At 44.1% G+C, this 25,572-nt stretch overlaps 6 protein-coding genes across 6 annotated transcripts; 3 read left to right on the forward strand and 3 right to left on the reverse strand.

Moving 5' to 3' along the window:
* Positions 1–1,244: 1,244 nt before the first annotated feature.
* N7469_011674 (uncharacterized protein) lies at positions 1,245–1,460 on the forward strand (the record flags this gene model as incomplete). The annotated part of the gene is made up of 2 exons (XM_056650579.1): positions 1,245–1,424; positions 1,449–1,460. The coding sequence occupies 2 exons, from the start codon at positions 1,245–1,247 to the stop codon at positions 1,458–1,460; spliced, it is 192 nt and encodes a 63-aa protein (XP_056494935.1).
* Positions 1,461–2,198: 738 nt separating this feature from the next.
* Positions 2,199–3,358, reverse strand: N7469_011675 (aquaporin-like protein; the record flags this gene model as incomplete). The annotated part of the gene is made up of 3 exons (XM_056650580.1): positions 2,199–2,575; positions 2,631–2,946; positions 3,002–3,358. Coding segments are annotated over 3 exons (1,050 nt in total), but the record flags the coding sequence as incomplete, so codon positions are not given.
* Positions 3,359–7,327: 3,969 nt separating this feature from the next.
* N7469_011676 (uncharacterized protein) lies at positions 7,328–8,424 on the reverse strand (the record flags this gene model as incomplete). Its single annotated transcript, XM_056650581.1, has 4 exons — positions 7,328–7,672; positions 7,749–7,949; positions 8,087–8,260; positions 8,335–8,424. Coding segments are annotated over 4 exons (810 nt in total), but the record flags the coding sequence as incomplete, so codon positions are not given.
* Positions 8,425–8,924: 500 nt separating this feature from the next.
* N7469_011677 (uncharacterized protein) lies at positions 8,925–10,185 on the forward strand (the record flags this gene model as incomplete). Its single annotated transcript, XM_056650582.1, has 4 exons — positions 8,925–9,257; positions 9,350–9,547; positions 9,570–9,817; positions 9,960–10,185. 4 exons carry the CDS (start codon positions 8,925–8,927, stop codon positions 10,183–10,185), a joined length of 1,005 nt encoding a protein of 334 aa, XP_056494938.1.
* Positions 10,186–11,318: 1,133 nt separating this feature from the next.
* On the reverse strand, positions 11,319–15,068 carry N7469_011678 (bifunctional cytochrome P450/NADPH--P450 reductase; the record flags this gene model as incomplete). The annotated part of the gene is made up of 7 exons (XM_056650583.1): positions 11,319–12,733; positions 12,826–13,396; positions 13,488–13,873; positions 13,949–14,274; positions 14,407–14,518; positions 14,646–14,885; positions 14,963–15,068. The coding sequence occupies 7 exons, from the start codon at positions 15,066–15,068 to the stop codon at positions 11,319–11,321; spliced, it is 3,156 nt and encodes a 1,051-aa protein (XP_056494939.1).
* Positions 15,069–17,109: 2,041 nt separating this feature from the next.
* Positions 17,110–18,955, forward strand: N7469_011679 (DUF2841 domain-containing protein; the record flags this gene model as incomplete). Its single annotated transcript, XM_056650584.1, has 4 exons — positions 17,110–17,428; positions 17,531–18,063; positions 18,182–18,365; positions 18,417–18,955. 4 exons carry the CDS (start codon positions 17,110–17,112, stop codon positions 18,953–18,955), a joined length of 1,575 nt encoding a protein of 524 aa, XP_056494940.1.
* Between the last annotated feature and the right edge of the window lie 6,617 nt (positions 18,956–25,572).

The following is a 25,572-nucleotide window of genomic DNA, read 5'->3' on the forward strand; positions in this document are numbered from 1 at the left end:
AGGTAGCCAATTTAGGAAATACTATGTAACCAATGACAATCCCTCTGGCCAATGTGGACCGTTTGAGCTTGACTTGGGACAAGACCCACAAACACGATAGCTCTATGCCCACAGACAAATTCTGTCCACTGTGGCCTGAGGCATCGTATTTGATATCATTTCTAGTGCTCCAATCATACCACACCCAGTCACAATTTGAGTTCGCCTTGTCACAACGACGGCATTTACATAGTTAAAGACTCATTTTTTATTATTTGGAATGAGATCACATTGGATCGAAAGGTTGCTGCGGGTGGTGGAAGTAAGACGTCATGCTGATCGATGTAGTTAAAAGAGACTTTTTATTGGCTGAGTTTGCCCAGCCGAGGGAAGAGAGAAAAAGGAAATTAGGATTTTTCGCCTGTTCATTGACAGTGCGTTTGACTATGTAAATGTTATTTTTCTAAGGCCGAGGTTTCCTCTTTATCAACTCCCTATTTGTCGCCTTTTCTGTTGCTCGGGATCACGATCTTTCGCCTCTTCTCTCGTTGTCAACAAGTAATATTGTACCTTGACAAAGAGGTAGTCTCCATACAACGGAAGAAAAGAGACTAAAAAAATTAGTCAATCAAAGGGTACATAGCTCATTATGTATTCAGGGTAATCAGGGCCAAATGGAATCGAAGTCTAATTGAAAAAGAAAATGAATCCGGCTACACAAACGAATATAACCCTAAGGCCTAAATCCGCGCGCCTGTGACGAGAGCCTCTGGTCAGTAGCTAATATCCATACATGAACAAGACAGATGAAAACGAAGTGGGCCATTTAGTTTCTCGGGGGGATATGGAATCTGCATTCCCGTCTTATGGCTCGGTCATTTCGTGAAGCTGCTCACGTATACCTAAAAAATTCGAAATTGGCGTTTGATACGATCTGCATTCACCCGTAAATTCTATGCAGAACATCCGCCGATGGCGCAAGGAAAATAAAGCCAGTCAACGGCCTCAAATGGTTTAGTGACTGACCATACAGTTTAGGTGGTACTGATACTTGTAGGTTCAAGATTAATTGATGACTTAGTCTTGTCCTTCTCTTATTGGCATTACGCATGAATTGAAGACTAAAATATCTATCGTACATCTTTACTGGTAATCAGGTAGTTTTGTCGAGAATACCTTAATCATTTGGAAAACTTATCATCGTTCTGGATTTCAGTTTGCATTCTAATGTCAAGTACACTGCGAGACCTGGGGGTTAGTTCCTAATGAAAGCCGATACCCCGGAATGGCGCGCTGCACACAAGTTTCTTCCTCCGGGACTGGGTCCTAAGGCCGTTCGTCACTACGCACCTACAATGCAGCAGACCGTCGAGGACGCATTCACTGTCTTCGATGTATTGGACGAGCAAAGTGAAGCTTGGAAAAATGCGGGAGCAAAGGCATTTGTATGTCAATTCTGACCTGCACAGCAACGTGCCTAGGCATTAATAATCCTTAGTAGATTCGCTGTCCAGTATTACATCTTTGCTTTGAAGATATGGAGTAAGATTCTATCTTTCGCCATATACCGTGCGGTCATATATTCCATCGGCCTTGTATTGAAGCATGGATAACTTCAAAGGACGCCAGCTGTCCATTATATCGTGATACATTCTATTATATGCATTAGTCACCATCGCCGAGGTTCATAAACAATGGCTACGGCCAGAAATCACCCTGTCGTTTAATTACATACCGGCACAATCTCAGGCGCTGGTTTAAATTAAATAAAACAAAACAACATAAAATCCATTGTAAATAATTTCCACATCGGAATATCCTACCATCTGTGTTGACTAGAAATGAATCCAATACAGGAAATTAATAAGAAAAATAAGGCTATTTGAGAGATACAAAAAAGAAAAACAATACAAAAAAAAAAAAAGAGACAACTGTTATTCACTGCAGCGTAAAATGTCCACAATTACACTGGACATGAATAGGGCAGGCGTGTAACAGTTAATAAGTGGCAGCACTTGAAACAAGAAACAACTGGAGTTATCTCGATAAACCAGTAGGAATATGAAATAGCCACAAAGCCCATCTGTCCACATTTTATCACGAAGGAATTTTAATAAACGAGATCCGATTAAACCTCCCCTTGTGTGCAATACCGGCACGGTGTCATGGAGCAACTCCTTCTCATAGGATATATTATTAATTAGGCCGGTTTCACACCTGACTTCCAGCGTTAGCTCTGTTTTCTGTAGCAGTGTGCTATGGTCTTCATGTTCGTTACGCGCATTGGGAGACAGACTGTCATCCCCCTGGTGGCGCGAGTGGCCATATTTGCTGGCATCCGAAAATGCCTCCGATTGCCGCCCCATTTTATCTTCATAATTATCGTGGATGTCAGCTTCCCATTCATTGAAGTCTTGGCCTGGGTTGACAGCATCATAATGGAATATGCTAAGGAACCCAAAGAAGCCGCAGGCAAGGAGAGATCCAAGCAAAGGGCCAATCCAGTAGATCCAATGGTAGCCTGGGAAGCTACGGTTGATAACATCTGGACCAAGTGCTCGAGCGGGATTAAGAGCACAGCCAGTATAATAGGTTCCTAGGTGCTCAGTGAGTATATCTTCTTCATTTATATGCATGACGTTGATGCTGACCGACAAGCTGGTTCACGAAAAGAACCAAGCCAATTCCAATCGGCGCCAGGAAAGTAGATTTTTGCTTGACCACTGCCAACATTATCACAACGAATACCAGGTTCGCTGTGAGAAACATCTCAATAAATAAACCTTGTGAGATTGAGGTGCCACCACCTAAACGAGTCCCAGCATTCAGGGCTCCTGGGAATAAACAGCTGACCACACCAGCTGATGCAATCCCTGCGATTACCTGAGCTGCAAATACCAGGATACCACGTAGCGGATGCATACCGCCACACAGACAGAGTGCCAAAGTCACCTTCAAAATGTGCGGCTATTAGAATATTTCCTATAATTCCGTATAAAAATGACAAGAATTGGGTACTTACGACTGGGTTGAATAAGCCTCCAGTTACTCGGTAAAATGTCCACACATTAATCATAAGGGAGAATCCGAATGTGAGGGATAAATATAACAGATTTGAAGTGTTTGGTGGTGCCCCTTCAGCCGGCTTTGGGGTGTTGGAGAGTTGACCCCCGGCAAATGCGAAGAAGAGAAACAAGAATGTCCCAACAAATTCTCCGACAACGGCAACAAAGTTATTTCGGACATTATGAGCCACATTAAGCATTGGGAGCTGGCCTCGGGTCGAGCGATAAATGGGGGCTGTGCTCCCAGGTATCTCTCCACGCAGGTGTGACACCCATTTTCGCGACCTTAGAGAAGAATTTGTAGTAGAAGACATAGTAAATAATAGTGTTAGGTAAACTTGAGAATATTTGGAGTGAGTAACGTAGGATAACGACGTTCGAATCTTAAATGGGATGAAGACGAAAGCGCATATGACTTCTACATTTATATATCTGTCTAGGCAAAGAGATGACTCTAGAACCGATATCAAAGACGTCAATCATTACGCTAGAATCTGTCCTTCGTGTTAGATTGTCTGGAATATCCATGACATTATAACTCTGAATGTACCGTTTTTTGGGGACGGGTGAAAATCCCGTACTAGAAAAATATAAACTGCAATCGAATAGGTCGTTCCCGCCGAGAATACATAGAGGAGAACCAAGAGAAAACAATTATCTCAAAGTCTTGGCAGATTACGCTCTGGTGATATCTATATAGCCATTTTACGGTGAACGGCCATGCCGTTGAACTGCTCTTTGACATTCATCGGATGAGTCCCCAATTATGGTTTATATTTACGGTGGAAAAAAATCTTTAGAAATGTTTACCTTAGACAGGGGATCCGTGGTCGTATCCCTGGCTGTATCACTATCTGCGTTCAGCGGGAACTTCGAGGTCTCTGAGGCAAGATTCACTGGCATCTTGAATAAGTGGGACCAAATTCGTTTGGAGAAAAATCGTTTTTCCAGCCTTTTTTAAATTTAGCTTGATCTATTGAACAAAGTCCAAATTATATTTTAAATGTTATTGGTGTCCTAAATTAATCTATTTTTTCAAGAAGCAGATATATTTTGAATGTACTAAATCTTATTAATTGGGTCGCGAAGAGCCCCACCCGAAAGTGGATATCTACTCTGTCTGTACGCTTTAGGCATAACCACGTAGCCAATAATAAAGCATAGAAGTAGGATCTGACAGTTGCAATAAGTGGGGACTAAAGATAAAGGTACACTACATCATATTCTTTCATCGTAGAATGCGATTTTAGGTAATACAATTAGGCCTTCATTTGACAAGCTAGCTAGCTACTCTACCATTTGTATGACGTATTCAATCACTATCTGGTTCGCGTTAACTTGTACCCTAAATATATTCCCGTTTCGCCCCGGGGGGGGGGGTCTCATAGTTAAGAAAGTCTTGGCAGAGGGGGGGGGGGGCGAAAAAAAAGAGACATGAACAGCCGTTCGGTATTCTCTTTGCCCCATGCTGCGCATGCTTTTTTGTGCTGAGACTTGATATAATCATAGTCTCTCTTTCGACGCTTTTTGATAGTCAGAACACTGGCCCATCGGCTTTTGAAGGCATCCTCTGATTCAGTTCCTGTCCATAATTTGTGTTGAACAACATAGTTGCACAAGCGGACCAGTGTCAGCTCAATCTGCTTATGGACACCTAGCAGCTTATCAACACATGCATTGATGATCGAATAGCTATCGGTTGGCTGAAGAGTAGTGATACTCTCTAGAATCTGATCTCCAGACTGAAATTTATGATCACCAATCTGTAGAGATGCAGGGAAAGACTGTCTCATGAGCAAGTCTTCGGTGTGCATTATTCGGTCGAACGCTATACTATTTTCGGTATCGAAATTTGATTGAGTAGAAGTTGTAGGCTGGTTTTCAATAGATGGGTAGACGATCAATGACTGGCTATTCTGGTCTGCAGTCGAAACAGGAGAAAGAGAGGACGGGCTGTCTAGTATCTCGATATCTATGATGGCAGATATCAAAGAAATAATATGATCAAAGATAATCGAGTATCAAAGAAATGTTAGATTATCGAGAGGATCAAGATCAAAGAGATAAAAGAAATGGAATTACCAAAGAAAAGATTGATTCCCAAAGAACAAATGCCAGATTCAGTGAATGAGTGAATGGATGAATGAATAGATCGATCCGCTAATAAATGAATAACTCGTCACGCAGATAGATTCGATGCAGGATGTGGCGATACAGGACGATGCGACGGAGAATAGAGGATAGAGGATACGGCGATACAGGATGCTGCGATGCAGAATGGGAGAAGAAGAAGATAAAGATAAAGATGAAGAGGAAGAAGAAGAAGAAGAAGAAGAAGAAGAATAAGAAGAAGAAGAAAAGAAGAATGAAGAGGATAAAGAGAACAATGATACAACAAACAAACAATATATTAATGCAATATAACAGCGCAATCTTGTAATACAACAGATAAACAGCCAAACAATATAATAGATACAATAGATACAATAGATACAATAGATACAATAGATACAATAGATACAATAGACAGCAACACTAAATATATTCCAGTTACGTACCGGGGGGGGGGATACGCGATTTTAGAGTTTAAATCATGTACCCCAAGTATCCCAACTTTTGGGATTTTCAGATCGGGGTTTCTGGTCAATACTGAACTTAGGGACAAAGTTTCTATTTCTGTTGTCAGTATATTTTTAGCTATTCTGGCTGATTTTTGGTAGACTTTCAAAAAATTGGTCTAGAATGTTTTTGATGGGGGACCCACTTCTCCGATAAGATGGAAGTTTATCTTATCAATTATCTAGGGTTTTTAGATTTCTCTTCTAGAATTTTCAGGTTAATTAGGGAGACTGAGAATACTGATATTGTAGAGAACTAGAAAATACAGAGCAGAAACCGCTAAAAATAGCATTTGAGTTAAGGATTTAGAGATCCGCGGAGCGGAAACCGCTATCCCAAGGGATCCGGTGCAGTGGGTCTGACTGTAAGTCGGTGAGAGGCCTTAAGTATAGACAGAATCGGATCCACTTTGGACGACTGCACACTATTTTCTGAAGATAACTGCAAGTATTTTTTTTGGACAATCAGGCTTAAATTCTGGCAAGTTATAGACTGATTCAAGTTCTTCAAAAGTTCTCAGTTTTAGCTTCTCTAATTATCTGTAGCAGTTATACGAGCTAATTCTAAACAGGCAGTTTTGAGTATTAATTTTGATAGAGTACAACGGGAAAAACCCACTTTCAGACAGCTTGTCCTATACTTTGATAGATTTTAAATCTATTTCTGAATATATATATTTAATATATATATTATATTATATTTCTCTAATTCTACTAATATAACTATTGAAATTTTTTGTACAACCGAGAAACTCTTTACTACTCTTATCTTATATCCAATCTTAGTCTGTAAGCTATATCAAATAGCTGTATAATCAAATCAGATTACCAACTATCTCCGATATATATCTTATAAATATAATATTTCTTTCTGTATCACAGACACTATCCGGAAATATATTCTGATCTGCTGATCTGAGATTAATGCGATATATAATTATAGCGAAATAATCAATTGTATAAATAATTTTTTAGAGTGTCTAGACGGTCTTCCTGTAACGATACTAAGGTACAAGCTAGCACTTGTTGACTAGGTGAGAGGATAATGGAAGAAGAAGAACAGGAGATCAATTCAATCACTTAGTAGGATGTACAGAGAGACTGATTCTTGAAGAATCTTCAAGCAATCAGGATAAGACAAGCAAGGTCATTCAACCTTTTCCTCACGTGCCTTCTTCGAGAAAGAAGCGGTGTCGAATCGGGTTCGAAGCGTGAAGATCAGTAGCTTCACCGAACGAGGTAAGCTCTATAGCTTCACCGTATCATCCTTCAGATCCTTTGTCAGGGATACCGTGACATCTCTTTTTGCTCAAGTGATATATATTCTCCTATCGGAATTCCAGTACAGAATTTATCTAATATAAGAGAGTTAATTATTTGTGCTTTATTTTAGTTAATAGAATTATATATTATCTTTATCCAAAAAAAACTTTGGGATTAAATTTCCCTGCGCAAGAAAATCTGTTGGTAGTAAACCGAGAAGATATATCATTTTAGCAAGATAAGTACGATTTCTATAAGTTTGGAATTCTGGATTTTGGCCGCTAAACAAGAAACCACTCTCAAAAAGATTCTAGATCTGATGATATAAGTTCAGGATAATTGTATCGGGAATATCAGTTTCCTTACTATATATTCGATATTCTATATATCAATGCTATATATTCACAGAGTTTCCAAAATTACTTCTGGTGCTTGATAGATATCAGACTGGATATTCTTTGAATATTCTTTATTATCCAGCACCGCCGAGTCAAAATCGCACAAGATAGATATATCTAGTTTATTGGATATTCTGAGATAACAGAAGATATAAATTGTTCTTCTATCAATCTTTTTTCTAGTATATGGATTCTGAAGTTTATTTTCTTCAAAATCACAGAAAACAGAATCATCAACAATGTCAAATATTATGTTATCTGCTTTGATATCTAATAAATTCATAAATAAATAGTCGAAAAAGATCTCAGAGAGACTATAGATTTGTACCGATATAAATAATCTTGTATTCTGTATACAAATAATCTAATACAAGAAATAGTCGGTGAAGTGTAACTGCCAAGACTGGTATAGACAATCTTTATACCGGATTGCATAATAGAAATATTAAAACATTTTTCCACAATAGAAGATGCACGAGACAATGATATATATCTTTAGATCCATTGATATTAAAAGAGTCGAGCAACAATCGAATATATCTACAATCTGAATGGTTTTGAGAAGCTTCTTCTATATATTTATATATATTCAGCTTGTTGTTCAGTTGTTGCTCCATTGATATAGACTTGATGAAGATTTTAAGAATAATATAACAGTGGTATCTGTTTCTCGTATTAGAGTATATAGACCATTTATAAAGAGATAAACAAGATAAATATTTATGAGGATATTGTCTTACTCTATGTTATGTGCAAGCTATACAGTTGAGCTAGCTCCAAACTCCAGTTTTTCCACAACTTGGTACCGCTCCTTAAGGATTTCTTTTATTCTAGTAGAATAATACCGATCAGCAATATAGCCAGAAATGGTTTCCTCCTCAATTTCCTGATTTGCGGGTAATCGAATGAAATTGGGGTTCGTGAAGTTGAGAGGCGTCTATTTTCGTCTGAGCCGAGGCAAAGACTGCATCAAATGTCCGCCGTTTCTCTATCCGCCAAATTCTACCTGACGTAGAGTTGTTGTTGACTGATCGTAAAATTGAAGGTTACAGGGACAGGCAGACCAGCGACTCCATTGTTTGCCTTGTTTGCAAGGGGTGTTCTAGAACTTGTACCATAGACCAAAGACCGGCCGTACAATGAGATACAATGCCTATTTTTATCCGTATTATAGTTGTGTCATGCAATACGGAAAGTTACCGGGTCAGGGGTAGTCTAACTACAATAGGCATAATATTATGCGAGATAAAGTTCGAAAACTTTTTGAAAGGGAACGCCCAAGTGAAACTGATTTCGAGCGGCCCTGTATCATCTGCTGACGAACGGGCGCTACTGTACTTGTTTGTGAGAAATCGATACACTGTAAAGACCTACGAAGAGAGGTCAAACTGAATTCGAAAACTACTTGAACGTTTGAATCGTGCGAGACGAGTGAAGTCAAAAGAGGAATCGTTATGATACAAATAATAAACATCATCACTGACAAGTCCGGGTGAGAACGAAAGATCTTTGACGAGACCATTACCAACAAATGGCGCGAAAAAATCGCCCAGATTGGGCAAGATACCACGCCCAGAATAATGGACTAAATAACCAAAGAAATGCAATTGAAAATATTTTGTCTCGCGAAACATAGATACCTCGAGGTTTTTGGAAATGTGGTCAAGTCGCATACCGCCATTTCCAAAGGGCTTCAGGATGCGCTAAAAAAGGCCGTGAAGCCTCTCAAGAATTTTCCCGAGGACCAGAAAGACTTCCGCCCTAGCTCTGATGACAAGATGCTGGACCTCGTGCACCTATCCCTCTTCCCAGTTCTCTACGGTAAAATGCGAGTTCTCCCTGATAAGGGTCTCGGTCTTGAAAGCTGCTTTGATTATATCGGGGAGGCGAAGTCCTTCCCACTCCCTCAGATAGCGAGCCTGAAATCGATTTTAGTGATAAGCCAGGCAGAAGAGAATTATCCGATCTACCGGTGCTGAGTATGAAATTCCAGTGGATGCGATGTGATATAAATATCCAAAAAAAGGAGGGTATTGCATTTTGTTCTACATTAACAACGTCTATCCAATTAAACACCGCGCGCTATACCAAACTATTAAAAGGATTATTTCACAAATTGTGCCTCTGTGGGAGGTATCTCTTATTGAAAAGATTCACCCCCAAGAAATCTTGTACAACCAGAACGAATAGGAAAAAGGCTATAGAGATAGAGAGTTTCCAGAATGTAACCAAAAAAAAAAAAACAGTATAATGGAAAGGGTAACTATCAAAAATATCTGAAGCGCAGGGAGGACCATTATAAGTGCCAGAAAAAATATCAGGCTATTCGCAAAGTCAAAATTCCCAAGCCAGATAATGACCGGATGCAGCCTATCAATTTCCGAACAGACTTCTGCCATCGCAAACTGCAACTTATTGTCAAATTGGCGAATATTGAGCTGATACCCGGAAATACGGATACAAAAATGGAAACTGGCATATTGAGGGCCAACTTGTGAGTTTATTCTATCTCCCACTCCACATTCCACCAATACGTTGAATTATACCTTGAATTATACCTTACTTTGTATCTCATAGGACGAGCGCATCGTGGTATCAGAAATCTATCATCACAACAGCAATAACATTACTAACAGCTCACATTACATGGACGATCTCGATTACGACCAACACCAACACCAATTCATACAAAAATTCGGTAGCGTGATCTCCAAAAAGGATAGACTTATTATCTTCCGCAATACGTTTCAGTACTACGTAAGTCCGTTTTCGCTGGAGGATCGGTCCAAGCTTGATCATCGCAAAATCCTCGCATTGTTCTTGGTCTATCCGCACCGACGCTTTATGTATTTCTTCGACTAATCTGCCGTCGTAATGAGAGGATTGGAAAAAGAGCGAGAAGACTTCTACTGAGGATGAGACATCTGCCGAAAGTTGGAGCTCTGATCGGCCTGCGGAACGGCAATCGATAAGACTGAAACGGAAACGGCGGACTGTTCGGCTATGTCTTTAGAAGAAGCTAAGGCGTACCGACTTGAGCTTATGAAAGAGCGAGGCCTCACATCTGCGCAGCAGAACAAGGAGTTTCAAGAGGGCCATTTCAGTCTCTGTGAGCATTAGGTATCAAAGGTAGAATCGAAGGATTACATACCAGTATATAGTACTACGGGGAAAGGGTTGGAAACAAATTTCAAATGACAAATAAGTATTTTCATATGAACGGAAAATCTACTAACTTAATGGCTACGTACAGTGTATCATCGCAAGCTGAAACCCAGGGAAAAAATAACAAAACAGCTCAATCCCAAACCACGGTACAGAAAGACTATCATTCATGTGTGGTCATAGAGAAGAGAAACGAGGAGAAAAAAAAGATAAATTGCCATTCTACAAAAGTGCTAAATCACTCGTCAATACTGTGTATGGTAAATTCACCCGATTAGATCTGGATATCTCTGCTTGATAGATTGAAAAAGACAAATCATTTTGCAGGGTATTGAAATCCAACAAGTCCTTCCTGACTGGACCATGATCGGTCTCTTGCCCATGGAGTCATTCATTTCGCTCAGTTTTACGTTGAGACCTTGAAGGAGAAAAACGCCTAGTTAACCTACTGTTATAGAATAGCGTAAATAACCAAAACGCTAACCAAAAAGGCTAGAATGATCAACTTCAGGTTGATCTTGGCTATTCACCATTTATGTAGTGTGTACCGTAACATAATCCTAGCCTTGCAAAGGAAATACAGCGACTTCCATTAGTCCCATTGACTTCAATTAGTGTACTTATAATAGACCCATCTATCTTGCTCCATTAGGAGAACTAAACTTATTTGGGCCTTTGTTATATAATAAAATACTGAACATAGCGAAACAAGGGTACAAGAGCATTTCTTTAATACAACAAATGCCTATTTCCAATATTGTATAGGTAAGACTCAACTAGTAAGAGGACGCTGTTTCAAGCCGTTAAAGGGAAAGGTGACACGAGGTGCTCTACGCAAAGGTATCAGCCCAGTACCGGACGCCTTTCTGCTGCGACACCCATTTCTTAGCGTCTTCCTCACTGCAACCGACCTGCTCCTGCCGAATCTGCATCATGACCTGGTCCACACCGGCGCCTACGATACCCGCGCCACAGAAGTATAATGTTGCACCACGACGGAATAGCTGGAGCACTTCCTGGCGGTCGTACCAGATGCGTTCCTGGACGAACTTGCACCCCTTGGACTTGTCCGGGCTAAAGGAGAAGGCACGGCGCACGGAGACTATGCCTTCCTTCTCCCATTCGTCAAGCTCGTTGCGGTACATGTCATCCTCATCTGGCGCATTAAGACCATAGAAGAGGAGGGATTTGGCGACATCTCGGCCTCCTTTCTGCTTGATCGAGCGCTCTTGGAGGAAGGCGCGGAAGGGCGCGAGACCTGTACCTGCGCACGCCATGATCATCGGACTTGTGTCCTCGGACGGGACAGTGAAGCCGGCACGGCTGGGTCTAAGACCTATCTGGATGGTGTTTCCAGGAGATTGGCGCTCGAGAAAGGTGCTACAGACACCGTGGAAGCGATCGCAGTCCTTGCGCCCGTTCTTGGGAGGTGCATCAATGACACTGTACGTCAAAGTGCAGAGAGATGGATCCGCCAGGGGACTAGAGGAGATGCTGTATTGTCTGATGCGCATGGCAGGGAGTGCGGCCAGGAACGCGCCTAGGGGGAAGGGCGCTGTAGGACAGAGCTCGAGGATGTCGAGCAACGAAGTGACCTCCAGAGCTTTAGGCCTGCTAGCCAGCTCCTCAGTAGCCCTAGCCTCCGCCTCCTCCGTAATGAACTGCTTGACAGCCAGCAGGGCTTTGGCGGTGATTGGTTGCGTCACCTCAACCATAGCTCCGAAGATATCATGTGCACTCAGCTGCTGGCCCTTGGGAAGCGATGTGCCGGAGTCGGGGTCAATGGTGATCATGACGTCCCATGGTAAATTGAACCGCCTGAGAACCCGCTGGACCACATTGGCAGAGTTCGTGGGCAAGACAGCCAGGTAGTCGCCCGCCTTGTACGAAATACCCGAAGGCAGTCTAATCGTCACGTGTCGCTTGCGAGGCGCGCCCTCCTTTGTTGATAAGAGTTCGTTCTCGGTGATTTGACCGAGCTGCAGATCCTGTTTCAGAGCCCCAGCTCGCCGCTGGACATCAACCTGGATCTTAAGCTCTGGGAGGTAAGAGCCTTGTTCATCCGCCGGCTTCATAGAACCCAATGCAGGCCAGAGCTTCTTCTCCGCCCACTCGTCTAGGGCATCGAAAACATTGGCCTCTGGTACATTGATAGAAACGCGGTCTGTCAAGCGCACACCTCCGTTTTTAGCGAGTGCCTCATCGACTTCGGTCGGTACTTTTTGGTATGTTGCGTACCATTCCTCTGTAAAAAGGCTTGTCAACAATTGAAAATCGAAGCAAGTCATCCCGGCACGGCTGCCCAGAGGACATAGAAGTGAATCGGGAGATACTAACTGTTTCCCAATCCGAAAACGGCGTACTTAGTCCCTACGATCTTGTCTTTTGTGCCTCGAGAAAGCCACTCGACGAAGTGGGCAGCATTGTCAGGGGGCTGTCCTTCATATGAGGCTGTGACCACAACCAAAGGCTGCTTCTTATCGAAGATGGCAACACCATCGTCCATATTTATCGGCTCACCCTTGAACCCATGTCTCTGGGCTGAATTGACGAGGGCAGTTGCGACAGCTTCACAGGTGCCCGTATTTGATCCGAAGAAGACCTGCATGGGCCTGAGGCCTACCTCGGACTGCTGCCTCTTGGAGCTGGATGTGTGCTGGTCCTTGCTTTCGCTCAAACGGGTTCCGGGCACCAAAGCACCAGCGTGATCTAAGAACGATTCATCGTGGAGTCTCGCCTTCATGTAGAAGTCTTGCGGCTTAATCGTCAAGGCAGTCTTGATGCTTAGTAGGTAGGAAGGATTAGCCTTGGTGAAGCTGAAGGTTTGCAACAAAGTCGCAACAGTGAGAATAGCTTCCTGCCATGCAAATGGTCGGCCTATGCAAGCACGGACACCATTTCCAAATGGCTGGAAGTTTAACAAGAATTTGTGTCAGCCAACTATCCTGCACAGCACTCTCGCTTTCTTGGGGAGGAAGAAGATGGTCGTGGTGGCTTACCTTCCAGGCTCCATTCGGCAGCGAAGACCACCTCTCTCCTATCATGCGCTCGGGTCCGAAAGCCTCGGCGTCAGGTCCATAAACGTCCTTGTCTCGGTGAAGGCCAGCGAGAAATACTGTCACAGGTTCGCCACCCTCGATCTTGTAGCGGTCCCCGATGATTTGGTCTCCCTTTGCCTGCAGCGTGAAAGCTGGTGCAGTGGGATGGAGACGCAACGTCTCGCGCAGACACCCCTCGATGTAAGGCATCTTGCTCATGTGCTCTTCAGTAATGGCTTGTTTCCCACAGACCTTGTCGACCTCTTCCTGTGCAATAGCCAGAGCCTGAGGGTTCTCTAAAAATTCGTAGAACAGGAATGAGAGCAAACCGGAAGTTGTTTCGTGACCTGTTGTTTGACATATACGTCAGTCTGTTCCTCGGTTTCGCTTATGAACACGGTGGGAGGGAGGAACGGGCTGACCTGCAATCAAGAAGGTAATCATGTTGCGAACAATTGTCGTATCATCCAAGCTCTCGCCAGTCTTGGGATCCTTATTATTAATCATGGCATTCAGCAGATCCTTCTTGTTGGTGGGGTGCTTGCGGCGCGCATCGAGCAATTGCTGTGCGACGTCAAAAAGCTTGTCAATTTCCTCGCGGAAGAGGCGGTCCTTGGGGGAGAAGAAAGTATGGGGAAGAGGGCGTCTTGAGCGGTTGAAGCACTCTGCTAGAATATTAACCATGCTCTTGACGAACTCGTGCTGGTCATCGTGGTAGAAGGAGTTGAAGCGATTTCCCATGGCGCAACTAAGCAGGGAATAAGTGTCAGCAAAGGAGGTAAACACGAGGAGATTATTATTGCGATTTGTCGCAAGATAATGCTGAATGTTTTCAATTCATACAAGGGCGACATAAAACTTGAGATACGGAGAGACATACATAGCAATAGAGTCGAGAGTCAACCGGGTAAAGTCACCGGGTACATCGATGTGCCCTTCCGGGCCGTTACGAGCCCATTTAAGCACCATCTGCGCCACGATGTCTTGCATTTCTGTATTTCATAGAGGAAGGGACCTCGCACGTTAGCAAAGTCCGAGATAAGACAGGTGCACTAGGCCAGAGGGTTCGTGTGTTTACACACTTTCCGACCTTGCGCTGTCGAAATGCGTTCAACCTACCGGCAAACATTGACTTAATAGCGAGTGGGCCGAATGCAGGCATCAATAGGCGATGTGCGAGTTCCCAATTATGCTCTCCGGGATAGGCAGTGAAGAGACCATCGCCGGCGAGCTCACGAACCTCAGCGAGGGGCCCAATGACGGCCTTCTCGAACCTGTTCTCATCAAATAGTTCCTTCGCGAGCTCATAATTGGACACGTATATGCGCTCGCGAGGAAGACGAAGGCGGATGATGGGGCCTTAGTTCGGTACTCGAGTTAGCACCTTCTCCTCCAAAACGGGCCTAGCAAAGGGCGCAATCTGCTAGCCAGCTTACCGTGGATGTCGAACAAGCGAGCCAAGCTTTGGTTTGGCTTCTCGGGGTCAATATCGAAAACATTGCCAAGCAAAGGGTACCCTCGCGGGCTCGGAATAGGCTCCATGATGATTTTCAAATTACAATGGATGGTCCAGATAATGCTCAAAGACCTTGAGCTTTTACTAGAGCAAAGTATGCTATAAAAAGGAGAGAGATGCTGAAATAGAAGTATAGATCCGAAACACGAGATGATGAATGGGACAAAGGGAGGAACAGCTCATCTTTATCAAATGATTTCGGCAGTCGCGGTATTCTTGGCATCTTCCGACCTTCTGGCAGAATAACTTCTAGTCTGCTAACCATCACGAATCACTGTGGCGCTCCAAAAGAAGGTTTGCAGGGTTGTGGCATGTATCTAGATCTAAATCCGAACCCAAGGACGAGGGATGATCGGCAAGTTTATACGCTAATGCAAGCTCCGATAAAGTCCGAAACTAACTTATCCACTTTTGTCTGGCGTCAGCCTCTCATGACGGCCGAGCTGACCCCCCCCGTCCCTATACCTTGCGCTCATGTTAAGCTTTTTTATGTAACCGATAGATTTTTGATAAATCAGTTTTCTCCCTCCGGCTTTTCCGGAAGGGGGACACATTATCCTCTTTAGTTAATAATTGATCGGTGCGATAAGCAGATTTGTCGCCAGCTATGGCCCGGTCGGCCTATAAACGTCGAAGTCATTCTGCGTCGACAAGTGTACCAAGGGTCATGCAGTTACTAATTGAAATACGCCTGTCTGTAGATAGATGACAATAAAGCGGCGTTTTTGAGGTATCCAATCTACAAGCCACAGAAGTACACTCGCGTGCACCCTGCCGGCCCAGCCTTGCCGAAACTATCGACGAGAGCTACTCTATGGCCGAGGGGAAATCGAATCCCACTAAGAGGGCAAAGCAAAAACAGACATGCCCAGAATATTAATACTCTTCTCAGCGATGTGGATTCGGGTATCGTACAGAAGAGATCTGGATCTTGAATGCATAGGATACGGATCACCGGAACGGAGGCAGAGTGGGCCACGGAGTTCACAAACGCTCGAGAGCCGATCTTCATTTTTTTTGTCTGTGCGCCACGTCGGCATTGGGAAATCGTTGCTTGGCCCCTGGGGTTTCCCATTTTCCATATAGATGCATCAGTCATTGGCGACAGAAATATGGGTCGAGCTGGCATTTCGTAGGGAGAGTGAAGCGCTTCACATCGTTAATCTGCTATCCATGGATGCCTCAAAGGAAGATCTATGCAGTCCGCCCGAACGAGAAAGAATACTGTTTTCGAGAAAGCACATGGGTGGGCCCGTACTTTTGTCATCGCCCTGTGACCTGCATACCAAAGCCTGATAGTATTGGGAAGTCCTAATCGCCATTGCTCTCACGCCAACCTTGCTTCAGGGCTGGACTTTTGGCACAAATTCCACTTACCAGGAGATCTTCAGTCTATGAAGATCGACCATGCTGCCGTTTTCCCATAAATGGGAACGTGATGAAGCTTTCGCCCACCTCCCCACAACGCGTCCCTCCGGATCCGCTCTCTGATCTAGGCCGTTCTAGTTTAGCACCGCATCCTAGAGATGATTGATAGTGGAGAAGCAGATGGATAGACTGTGACATAGAGACGCAATTCAAGATAAAGGATAGTCAAGGAAAAAAAAGATCGACGGTCAATAGAGATCCACCTTTCGGGGCCCTTGTCAAGGGTGTAGTTAGACAACGGATAGGGGAAAACAGCCGGAAGATCCTTGTGTGCGCTTAGTGGTCTGCATTTAGGATGGGAGTGTAATGGGGTCCATACTGTGATGTTTCCTTCTGTCATGGATCTCCACAGTCCCCAAAGCAGTAGAGCAGGGTGGTCGCGTCCCAGGGACACAGCGAGTAGGCGAGCTTTTGGCAGAGCTAAGGGGGCTGAATAGATTAAGATTGTCTATAAATCAGCTGATCCCAGAATACGCTGGCCCATTTCCTAGTGGGACGACCTTTTCCTTGTGTCTCAATGGTACTGTTGCTGTGGTTGCTGTGTGCTCCCCAATTCATCAGACATGCCTCCTAGCTGTAACCCGTCCTTCTCTTCTCCTTTACTTCCTTGCGAGACCTCTATGACTCTGTGGCCAAGTAATGTCGAGCTCAACCCCCCAATTGGTAGACCTTGCTCCATGGTATCTTCTCATCCTTTATTTCAATCTCGCCTCCTCACTGATGGCAAATCCCGCGCAGGTCCCAACGAGCATGTCGATGCAAAATCAACATAATACGCCGGAGCATCTGGCGTATCCGCATTTCGCTCTGATCTGCATCGACCATCAGGGAAATCTTCGTCATGTGACTTCTCTGTCCGTCGCGAATAGTCGCGAAAGCATTCTATCTCCGCTAATGACAGTGGAGTTTCTGCGAGCTGTACAGCGCTCGAGTGGAGCTGCGCCATCATATTCCCAGTGTAAGTGTTATATACAGCGAACAAGAAGTACCACAAAAGGAGTGAAGACACATATCTAGAGAATAAATAACTGAAAGAAAGCGAGATGCTGATCTGAAACAGCTGAGTTGGGCGTTTCGTCATCGTTCCATGGAGCCACCAGTGGACAGGCCGCCGTTCCGAACCAGATTAACAACCTGTATCCATTCGCAGACGAACGAGATCCTCAGGGCCATACTAGATCTCTTATATCTCGGGCCCCTTCTGTCCAGTCCGCTCTGTGGTCAGCATCTCAAGGGCCAGAGTCGTGGTCTCATTGGCCGGGTCACAGTCAGAATCCACAGCCACAGCAGCAATTATGGAATTCAGAACCAAGCATAAGGACTAACCAGAAGGCATTTATATCGGTCAGGGATAGGGATTTCTTGCGTCGGTACTATGAAAAGGTATTTAAGAATCTGCAGCAGACTAATTGCCGTGTGCTGGCCAAGGCCTACGTCAAGTTAATTGAGCCGCGCAAGCAAGTGAACTTTCCTTACAATGGGCGCAAAGTCGTGGCTGGAAAGACGCAACAATTGGATCCAGATGATACCAAGCCCCCCCCTGGTGGCCCGCTGGAGTTAGCCACCGAGAGCCAGACCATCTTTCAAAAGCAGGTAAAGATCTTATATTCCTTCATCGCTATCTCTTCTCCTTCCTCTCATTTTGTTTTGTATTCATCTATTTTGATTTTCCGATAAACATCTGAGCAGATTTCTGATCGGACCAAAAGAGCGAGTCAGGCTTCTAGTTCATATTTTCTGTGAATCCCGCACCAACTATGGCATAACTGCCCGAAAATTAAGAGCTGCAGATCAGCCAATTCGTCGACAAATCCTACCAGTCGAGCGTTTGGAAGTACTAGATGAGGCCTATCAAGTCAGAGAAGAGGAAGAAAAGTTTCTGGATGGAGTAACCGGTTCGTCTCGAGTTACCACTGCTTTCTAGCAGCTGAACTGACTGGTCGCAGATGGAAAGGCCATGCTGTCAATTTCGCGGTCAAACCTACCCGATGCAGCAGAGACTCTCGTCAACTGTTGCGAGCGGAAACAGAAACCAGCGCCGGTCGAAGAAGACTCCGGTCCGGAACAGAAGACTGAAACATCGCCCGTCGTTGACGGACCTTTGGAAGCGAAACCTTCGCCACCTATATTCGTGCCATACAAAGACGTTCCTTCCAATCCCTCGCCTACCCCGAGCCCTACGCGGTATATACATCAAGATCTGCCGATACATCCAGGCTTTGACCACGCGTCCGTTTCCAATTCACCGCAAATGAAGAGGAAACGGCAGAATTTAGATTTAGATTTAGATTCTCTCATAACCCTAAACTCTACCACTACGGGCTACTACTCGCCGATATTCGTGAGATCGCAATCGTTTACGACAGAGCCTTATGCTTACCTGCATGGCTTTCCCCCACAAGGAGTTCTGCCTGGACAGCCCGTGCCGGAACTCCCCAGCGAATCAATGGAGAAACATAGATCCCCTTACGAGTTCTATAACTGAAGTATTTATATTCAAACCGTTTGGCCTGAAGAAATTATGACACGTTTCATTTATCTAAAGCGATCGATTAGAGTGCGACAGCAATTAGATGGCTTGCTAGTGATTCTTTCCGAGTTTGAAGCGAGTATATAAATCGATCTTGAGGCAATGAAAAACAGATGGCCATCTAAGGCATATTTCAATATGTATTGACAATGTGAATGAATGAAGCGAACAATACTGGTCAAGATGTCGAGACGCGACCTGTGAGATAGTATGTTATACAAGGCTTACCAATCCATTAGATTTACCAGAAGAAGAAAGGAGAAGGGTGAAGGTTAATACAAGTAATACGCAGGGTCCTTCCTTTCCTAGAAAAATTTTGATCAAAGAGGTTATTTTGTGGCGTATGTGCATAGTACATTTGTGCTCGAGCACCTTTTCGCAAATATGAAAAGCCTACAGCCGGGACAGTGTTCGCCTATGTGGAGGTACTACGTGGGTTCGAGGACGCCACTCAAAGAACGGGCTCCTGAAGAAACCCGGCTGGAAAGTTTGAGGGTATGTCACGAATAATAGCTTCCAGATGGTCACGATGTCGTGACTGACAGATATAGTGAATCGAAATGCGTTGTAATTCAAGATGTCACACTGACTATAAATGTCCAAGATTGCGGAAAGAAGGTGATTTTGAACTCGACATTCAAATACATCACCCGAAGGCATTGATCACAATTTTACTGGTATAAAATTCCAATACAGACGCCAAACTGAAATTCAGGTTGTATACCTCCAATTTTTTAACTTACAAGTTGGGGATGTCAATATCTGCCTGAAATTTCGTTTGACGTGATGAAGTTTCTCACAAGAAATATAGACACAAAGTCAAGCATACATGGTAGGAATCTATGAGCCACAATGATTTCGGAGATTCTCATTACGAACAGGATTTTGAAGGTTTGATGAAATAGAGAAACCATTTCAGACAAAGTACTCAAAAGAGTGCTCAGGTGAAGTTTGTGTCATGTAAAGGCGGTTTGCAAAAAGTGTTGAAAATGTTGATGATTACGTCCATGTAAAACATCTTCAAAATTTGCTTCGAATATCCGAGTTCCAGAAAACCGTGACAGGTTTTGCTTGTTGGTTGGTTGACTGATTTTGCAGACACTCTTGGGACACATCGATTGATCTTTCATAATGTAGGTATATCTGTCAATGCAAACTGTTTGCTATCCATTTTTCTGTACAGTATCGACGGATCACGTATTATATCTGTTGCACGAGTTCTCGGAACAAACATAAGAGAATACCCTCATCCCTGTGATATGAAATACCCTGTGTGATAAAACGTCAGCAGGTACCTACACGTTCGAACCCCGTCGTCGCTCCCATTCCACAGACTCGATATTTCTAAGAGCAGTAGAAACAATAATTATTTGATTTCTTCTTCGGCACCACCTTCAACCAAACATTATAAAATGTGAGAGTGGCGGATTACAGGTTCACATGGACCACCTTGAAGTCCACTGTTTACTACCCTGACGTCAAGTTCATCCACAAAAACATCTGGGTGGGTAGGAAACAACGTGTTTGTCCATTAGTCTGCAAAGGAATATCTACTCAAGGAGGCACTCAGTCAGATACTTCCCCAAGGTATAGAACCGGAACACAATATGATATTTGCACAATCTTTGGACGTTATATTCAGGGAACTACAACGCGATATCTTCAATATCAAATTACATGGACCGCCGGCACGGATTTCGGCTCTGCCTATCTTCTCCAATACTGCAGAAGCTGGGCTATCAAGTCCCCAGATTCGGCGGTATCCGTAGAACGCGGAAGATAGTGAGAGCAGGATTTCATTTTTGGGATATGCTGGAGTTGCGAGCACAGTCTAGAATTCAATAGGTGACCAGAAAGAGCCTCTATTTTCAATTTGTCACTGTTCCTTTCCGGCTATTTTGACTTTTGAGGCGCGTATATGCAGATTGGCAATCACCATAAACTCTGGCTAAACCTCGCCAAATGCGAGTTTGGGTTGGGTTTTCAATTTCCTTACCCGCCCACGTGCAACTCATGGTACGTCAAGCGATGTGACATTGTCGATTCGAAGAGACAAGGGGTGCAATTGAAGGATAGTCAACTCTCATCCTAATTGTGCCCTAAATGGCCTATATCTTGATGGTTCTATCTTCCAGCTTTCCAAAATATGTTATGTAACATCTACCCAACATGCTGCTTGAGGAAATGAATAATTGTTTTCCGAGCCTCCACGCCTTCAGGATGCGGTAGAAGCGGATATACGTGGACCATCTCCGGCTGCTCAATAAATGTGAATTTGTCGTTTTTGAAGCTCCCAGGCATGCAAACCTCAGTACCCTTGCCTTGGAACTTGGCACTTAATCGTTGTGCATCCGCCACAAGCATATCATATGTGCCGCTTAGCAGCATAACAGGCGGCAATGTCTCGATGTTCCCAAATAGTGGGCTAACTATTGGATCGTGAGCCGATAACCCTGCCCCAAGAAGCGGTAAGAGCTGACGTAGACCATCCAGCCCTAGCCATGGATCATTTTTGGCCCGGCGTACAATCTCAGGATGATCCAAACCCAGGTCGAGTACAGGCGAGATAAGTACAATGCAGAGTATCCGTTTTGCAAGCTCAGAATGCTGTTCCAATAACTGCTGCATAGTAGCTAAAGTGTACATACCGCCTGCTGAGTCACCAATTATAGATATAATAGGCTGCTCAAGTTTACCGCAAATATCCATAAAGCCTTTAATAACCTCAGCTGCTGTGGCGCCAGGTCGCGGTAGTAAAGGATAGATAGGGACAATAACATCAAGTCCGATATCCCGCACAATCTGTATAATGAATTTCCAATGCTGGGGATTGATCTCCCGATAAAAAGCGCCGCCGTGGATATACATTATTGCGGAACGTTTCTTGGCGGAGTTATCTGCTAAGGACACGCGATAAAGAGGCCAGGTGCCATAGTCGATGCGATCAATAGTGATTCCAGATTCCAGGTTCTTGGGTGGATTGAAGTTCTGGGGCCGGAGATAGAGCTCGCGCATATTGTTACGCATATTTTCAGCGCTGCCGAAGACGAGTCTAGTTCTGCGAATGTACATGAGGAACATACGAAGAAGCCACGCGGTGAAGGAGGCCATTCTGATTAGCCGGCAATAAAACCTGACGATAAGGAGGAGGTAAAGAAAGGGTTCAAGTTGAGTATCGCGTAAGAGGGCGATGGGGTTTTGCTATTAGTTGGCATGTGACCGAGCGTTGTAATGACAACGAAGGTCACGTGCCGCTCAAATGCTGTGAGACATAAAATACAGGGTATTGGGGCTTACACTGTGCGTTGCGCACTTTTTAGCCTAGTGGCGTATTTTTGGCATATTCTTGGTTCAACAAATGCTATCGGAAGTGGATCCCAGCACGCTGAGCTAAGCAAGGCGGCAAGGGACAAAAGCATGTACCTTAAGAGTAATCCCCTGTTCCTGATACGAGTGGCCTACCACCCTTTTCCTCTACTGAGCATTACGCGTACTGACCGCCCTGTCAGACAAGTGCACTATCACGTCACCCAAATGCGGTACCGGCCTAGCTCTCTGCCCAGATCCCACTTCCCAGAACGGGGTTGGGCCAAAGATAGTCGAATCCGAATTTCCGTCTTGCAATACACTGACCGCTACCTTGATCGAAGGACTCTGGCAATACCATTTTAATAAACTTTACCTAGGTTACCTATCTATGTAGTTAATTGAGTATAAGAACTAAACGGCTTGTGTATAGGCCTGATTAACTAGTTGGAACTGCTGCTATTACTTAAGCTTTACATAGTTAACTATAAGTAACGCTTGATCCCCTAAGCAACAACAAAAGTTCGTATCACGGTGGTCGAGCTTGTGGTGGGATCGTCAAGAGACATAAATAGATGAGTCCCATATCCAAAATAGTTAACTCAACTCAATACAACCTACTCATCTCAACACGAATAATCTGGATAGTCCAAGTGGCTGATGTCATGTCGAATAAAAATTCATTTATTCGAAAACCTAGCACGTGCTCGTCGTTAAATGCTCTGATATATATATATCCTGCAGCAGCATCAGCCGTCTCATTGTTTCCCCATGCAGAGAGTGTCTTCATAAGCCTAGCAAATCTCTGCCATTATTAAAGAGCCTCTCTACTTGCCTCTCTACTGCTGCCTCTGAGGCCGGGATTGCCAAATAATCCCTAGCAGCTGCGGCAACATGTGGATACTCGTGGCAATGGGTTCTCTGGTTCTCTACAAAGAAAACAGCCATTCTTTGTCCTGTATTACTGGTCATTGAACTGTTACTGCTCCAACTTCAAGATAATGTAGCTGCGAATGTCAGAGAGTTACTGTTTGAGTGCCTGGGGTTTCTCAAGAATTTGGGCCTCTATGGTTTTTGCTGCGGGCCTGCTCGGGCTACGTCTGATAACGGAGTTCGCCTGAGCCGATGACGGATACTGCTCTTGAAGTAATTATTTGATATATTTTATAAAGTCCGTCGTACTGACTTTCCCAGTTGCTTTCTAATAATGATGTTTTGAATCAGGGTCAAGAAATTAGGCCACATAAAAGCATCATGTTCAACCATCAGATCATAGTACTTCTTGCACTTATTCAGCCCTGAACATAATGCAGAAACGACTTCCGGGCTAAGGGCAAAAAACTCTCCTTCCCTAGAGGCAGCATTATTCAGTATGTTGTGAAGCTCATAGTAGTAGGTATTACAAGGCTGATATAGGCTGGTGTTTAGAGGCAGTGAGTGTGAACTCCTGAAATTTTGCAAGAATGCACTCAATTTGGTGAGGACTCCCAGTCGTCGGTCGAGAAAGGTGGAAGATGTGATTGATTGTTAATCCACTTTTTGGTTTTTTGCTTTGCGTGTAAGGCGTCCTTTATCATTCGAAATGTCGGATTCCACCTTGTGTTAATATCATGGTCTACGAATTTGTCAATCAGCGGATTTGTTTGATAAATCATCTTCTATTACTTGTTTCCTCTGGGGCGTCTTTCCTATCTAGAGGCCCATAATTCGAAGACAGAGTACTATAGAGTATATTTTAATATTTTTATATTTCCCTGCATAAGATCGTATACCTAGCTGCTGTTTTATAATCGTCGGATTTTAGTATAGAAAGTATATTGCTAATAGTAAGATTGAGGATATGGGCAAGATAACGGATATAGCTGTCCACACCTAGAAAACGAAAATTGTCTGTCTCCCTAACAGCTAACTCAGAACGGTGAAATTTCTCTTTCAGGCTCAAAAATAGTTCTGATACCAATGATTCGTTATTGGTAGCATTACCTATCATCATTGTAAGGATTTTGTGTTCAATCCCAAGCTCCTCCAGTGTTATATAAAACAGGTCTGCCTTATCTTCTCCAGTATGTGCTCTATTCATTTCGGCAAACCCAAGGATTCGTTCATAATAGTGGAAGTCGCTGTCAAGCTAGGGACCAACCACCCCTAGCTGTTACATTCGCCTGCGCGTGGGCTATCCCCGTTAGGTCGATTAATCACAGCTAGTATCGGCTTTGAATTGATAATGCGATTGTCTGATAGGTCTCGGTCAACAACCTGATGAGTTGTTCTCTAGATAGAATGAATTCAGCATGAACCTGACGAGCGACAGCTTTATGGGATGTGAATGGAAGTGCGATTCCTGGGATGTCTTTGAAAATTTGTTGAAATGCGGGTGATTCAATCGCCGTAAAAGCCATGTTGTCCAAGACTGTCCATGTAATCAAATTTTCCTCAAGCCGTTTTGATATGCCAGAGTCTGCGCCCTTCGTAAACATGCTACTTATGGATTGCTGCTTAATGCCGTCATTTTCAACACTATTAATACTGCCAAGGGAAACTCTATGCCTCATGAGATGGTTCTTCCTAGTTGAAGTCGATGTCGCTCTCGCAGAGTCAGAAGTTTGGCAGCTACATCCTTTACATTGAATTTTTCGGTCTTCGGCTGGCACTTTGCTTCCTTTCCGTGACCAGAGTGTTCCCATAAGTGGAGAAACGATAAAATGTGCCTAAGGCGAAACGTTATCGAATTCCAATAAGGATTTTCCTTATTCGAATCCACCCCAAGTGAGCTACCGAAAATGTTACCTTTTCTTTTCCCTCTTTCCCCCTCTATTGATGAGTTTGGACCTCGCTGGGCCACAGGCAACTTCTGAAAACTCATTGTAGCGTGCTTTTCTGTGGCTGCAAGTGTGGCTTGGAATTTCCCGTACACGTGACAAGTTACGGCTACGTCCCTCCACTATGGCGAGGCAGAGAAGGGATGACCATGACCATTCCCTGTTTTGTCAACATGTCCCGCCAAGCAGGGCCTGGAGGAGTTCCACGCTCAAGGGTTGTCGGGACAGCTTGCGATAGTTGCAGGCGTCGCAAGCTCAAATGCTCTGGTAGCCAACCCTGCCTGCGCTGCCATGAGAGTATGACCTAGTAAGCAAGCTTCTTTACAACCACACTACTCAGGGTATAGCTGACTTCCTATCCGCTCGTTAGTTGTAGCTATGGAAACACCCATGCTCGTACAACAACTACAGATTACATTCGCCACCTCGAGTCGAGAGTCGCTGAGC

Source organism: Penicillium citrinum (assembly GCF_028827155.1).
Source record: "Penicillium citrinum strain IBT 23319 chromosome Unknown utg000012l:1.0-138595.0:1.0-138660.0, whole genome shotgun sequence".
In the NCBI taxonomy this organism is placed as follows: Eukaryota; Fungi; Ascomycota; class Eurotiomycetes; order Eurotiales; family Aspergillaceae; genus Penicillium; species Penicillium citrinum.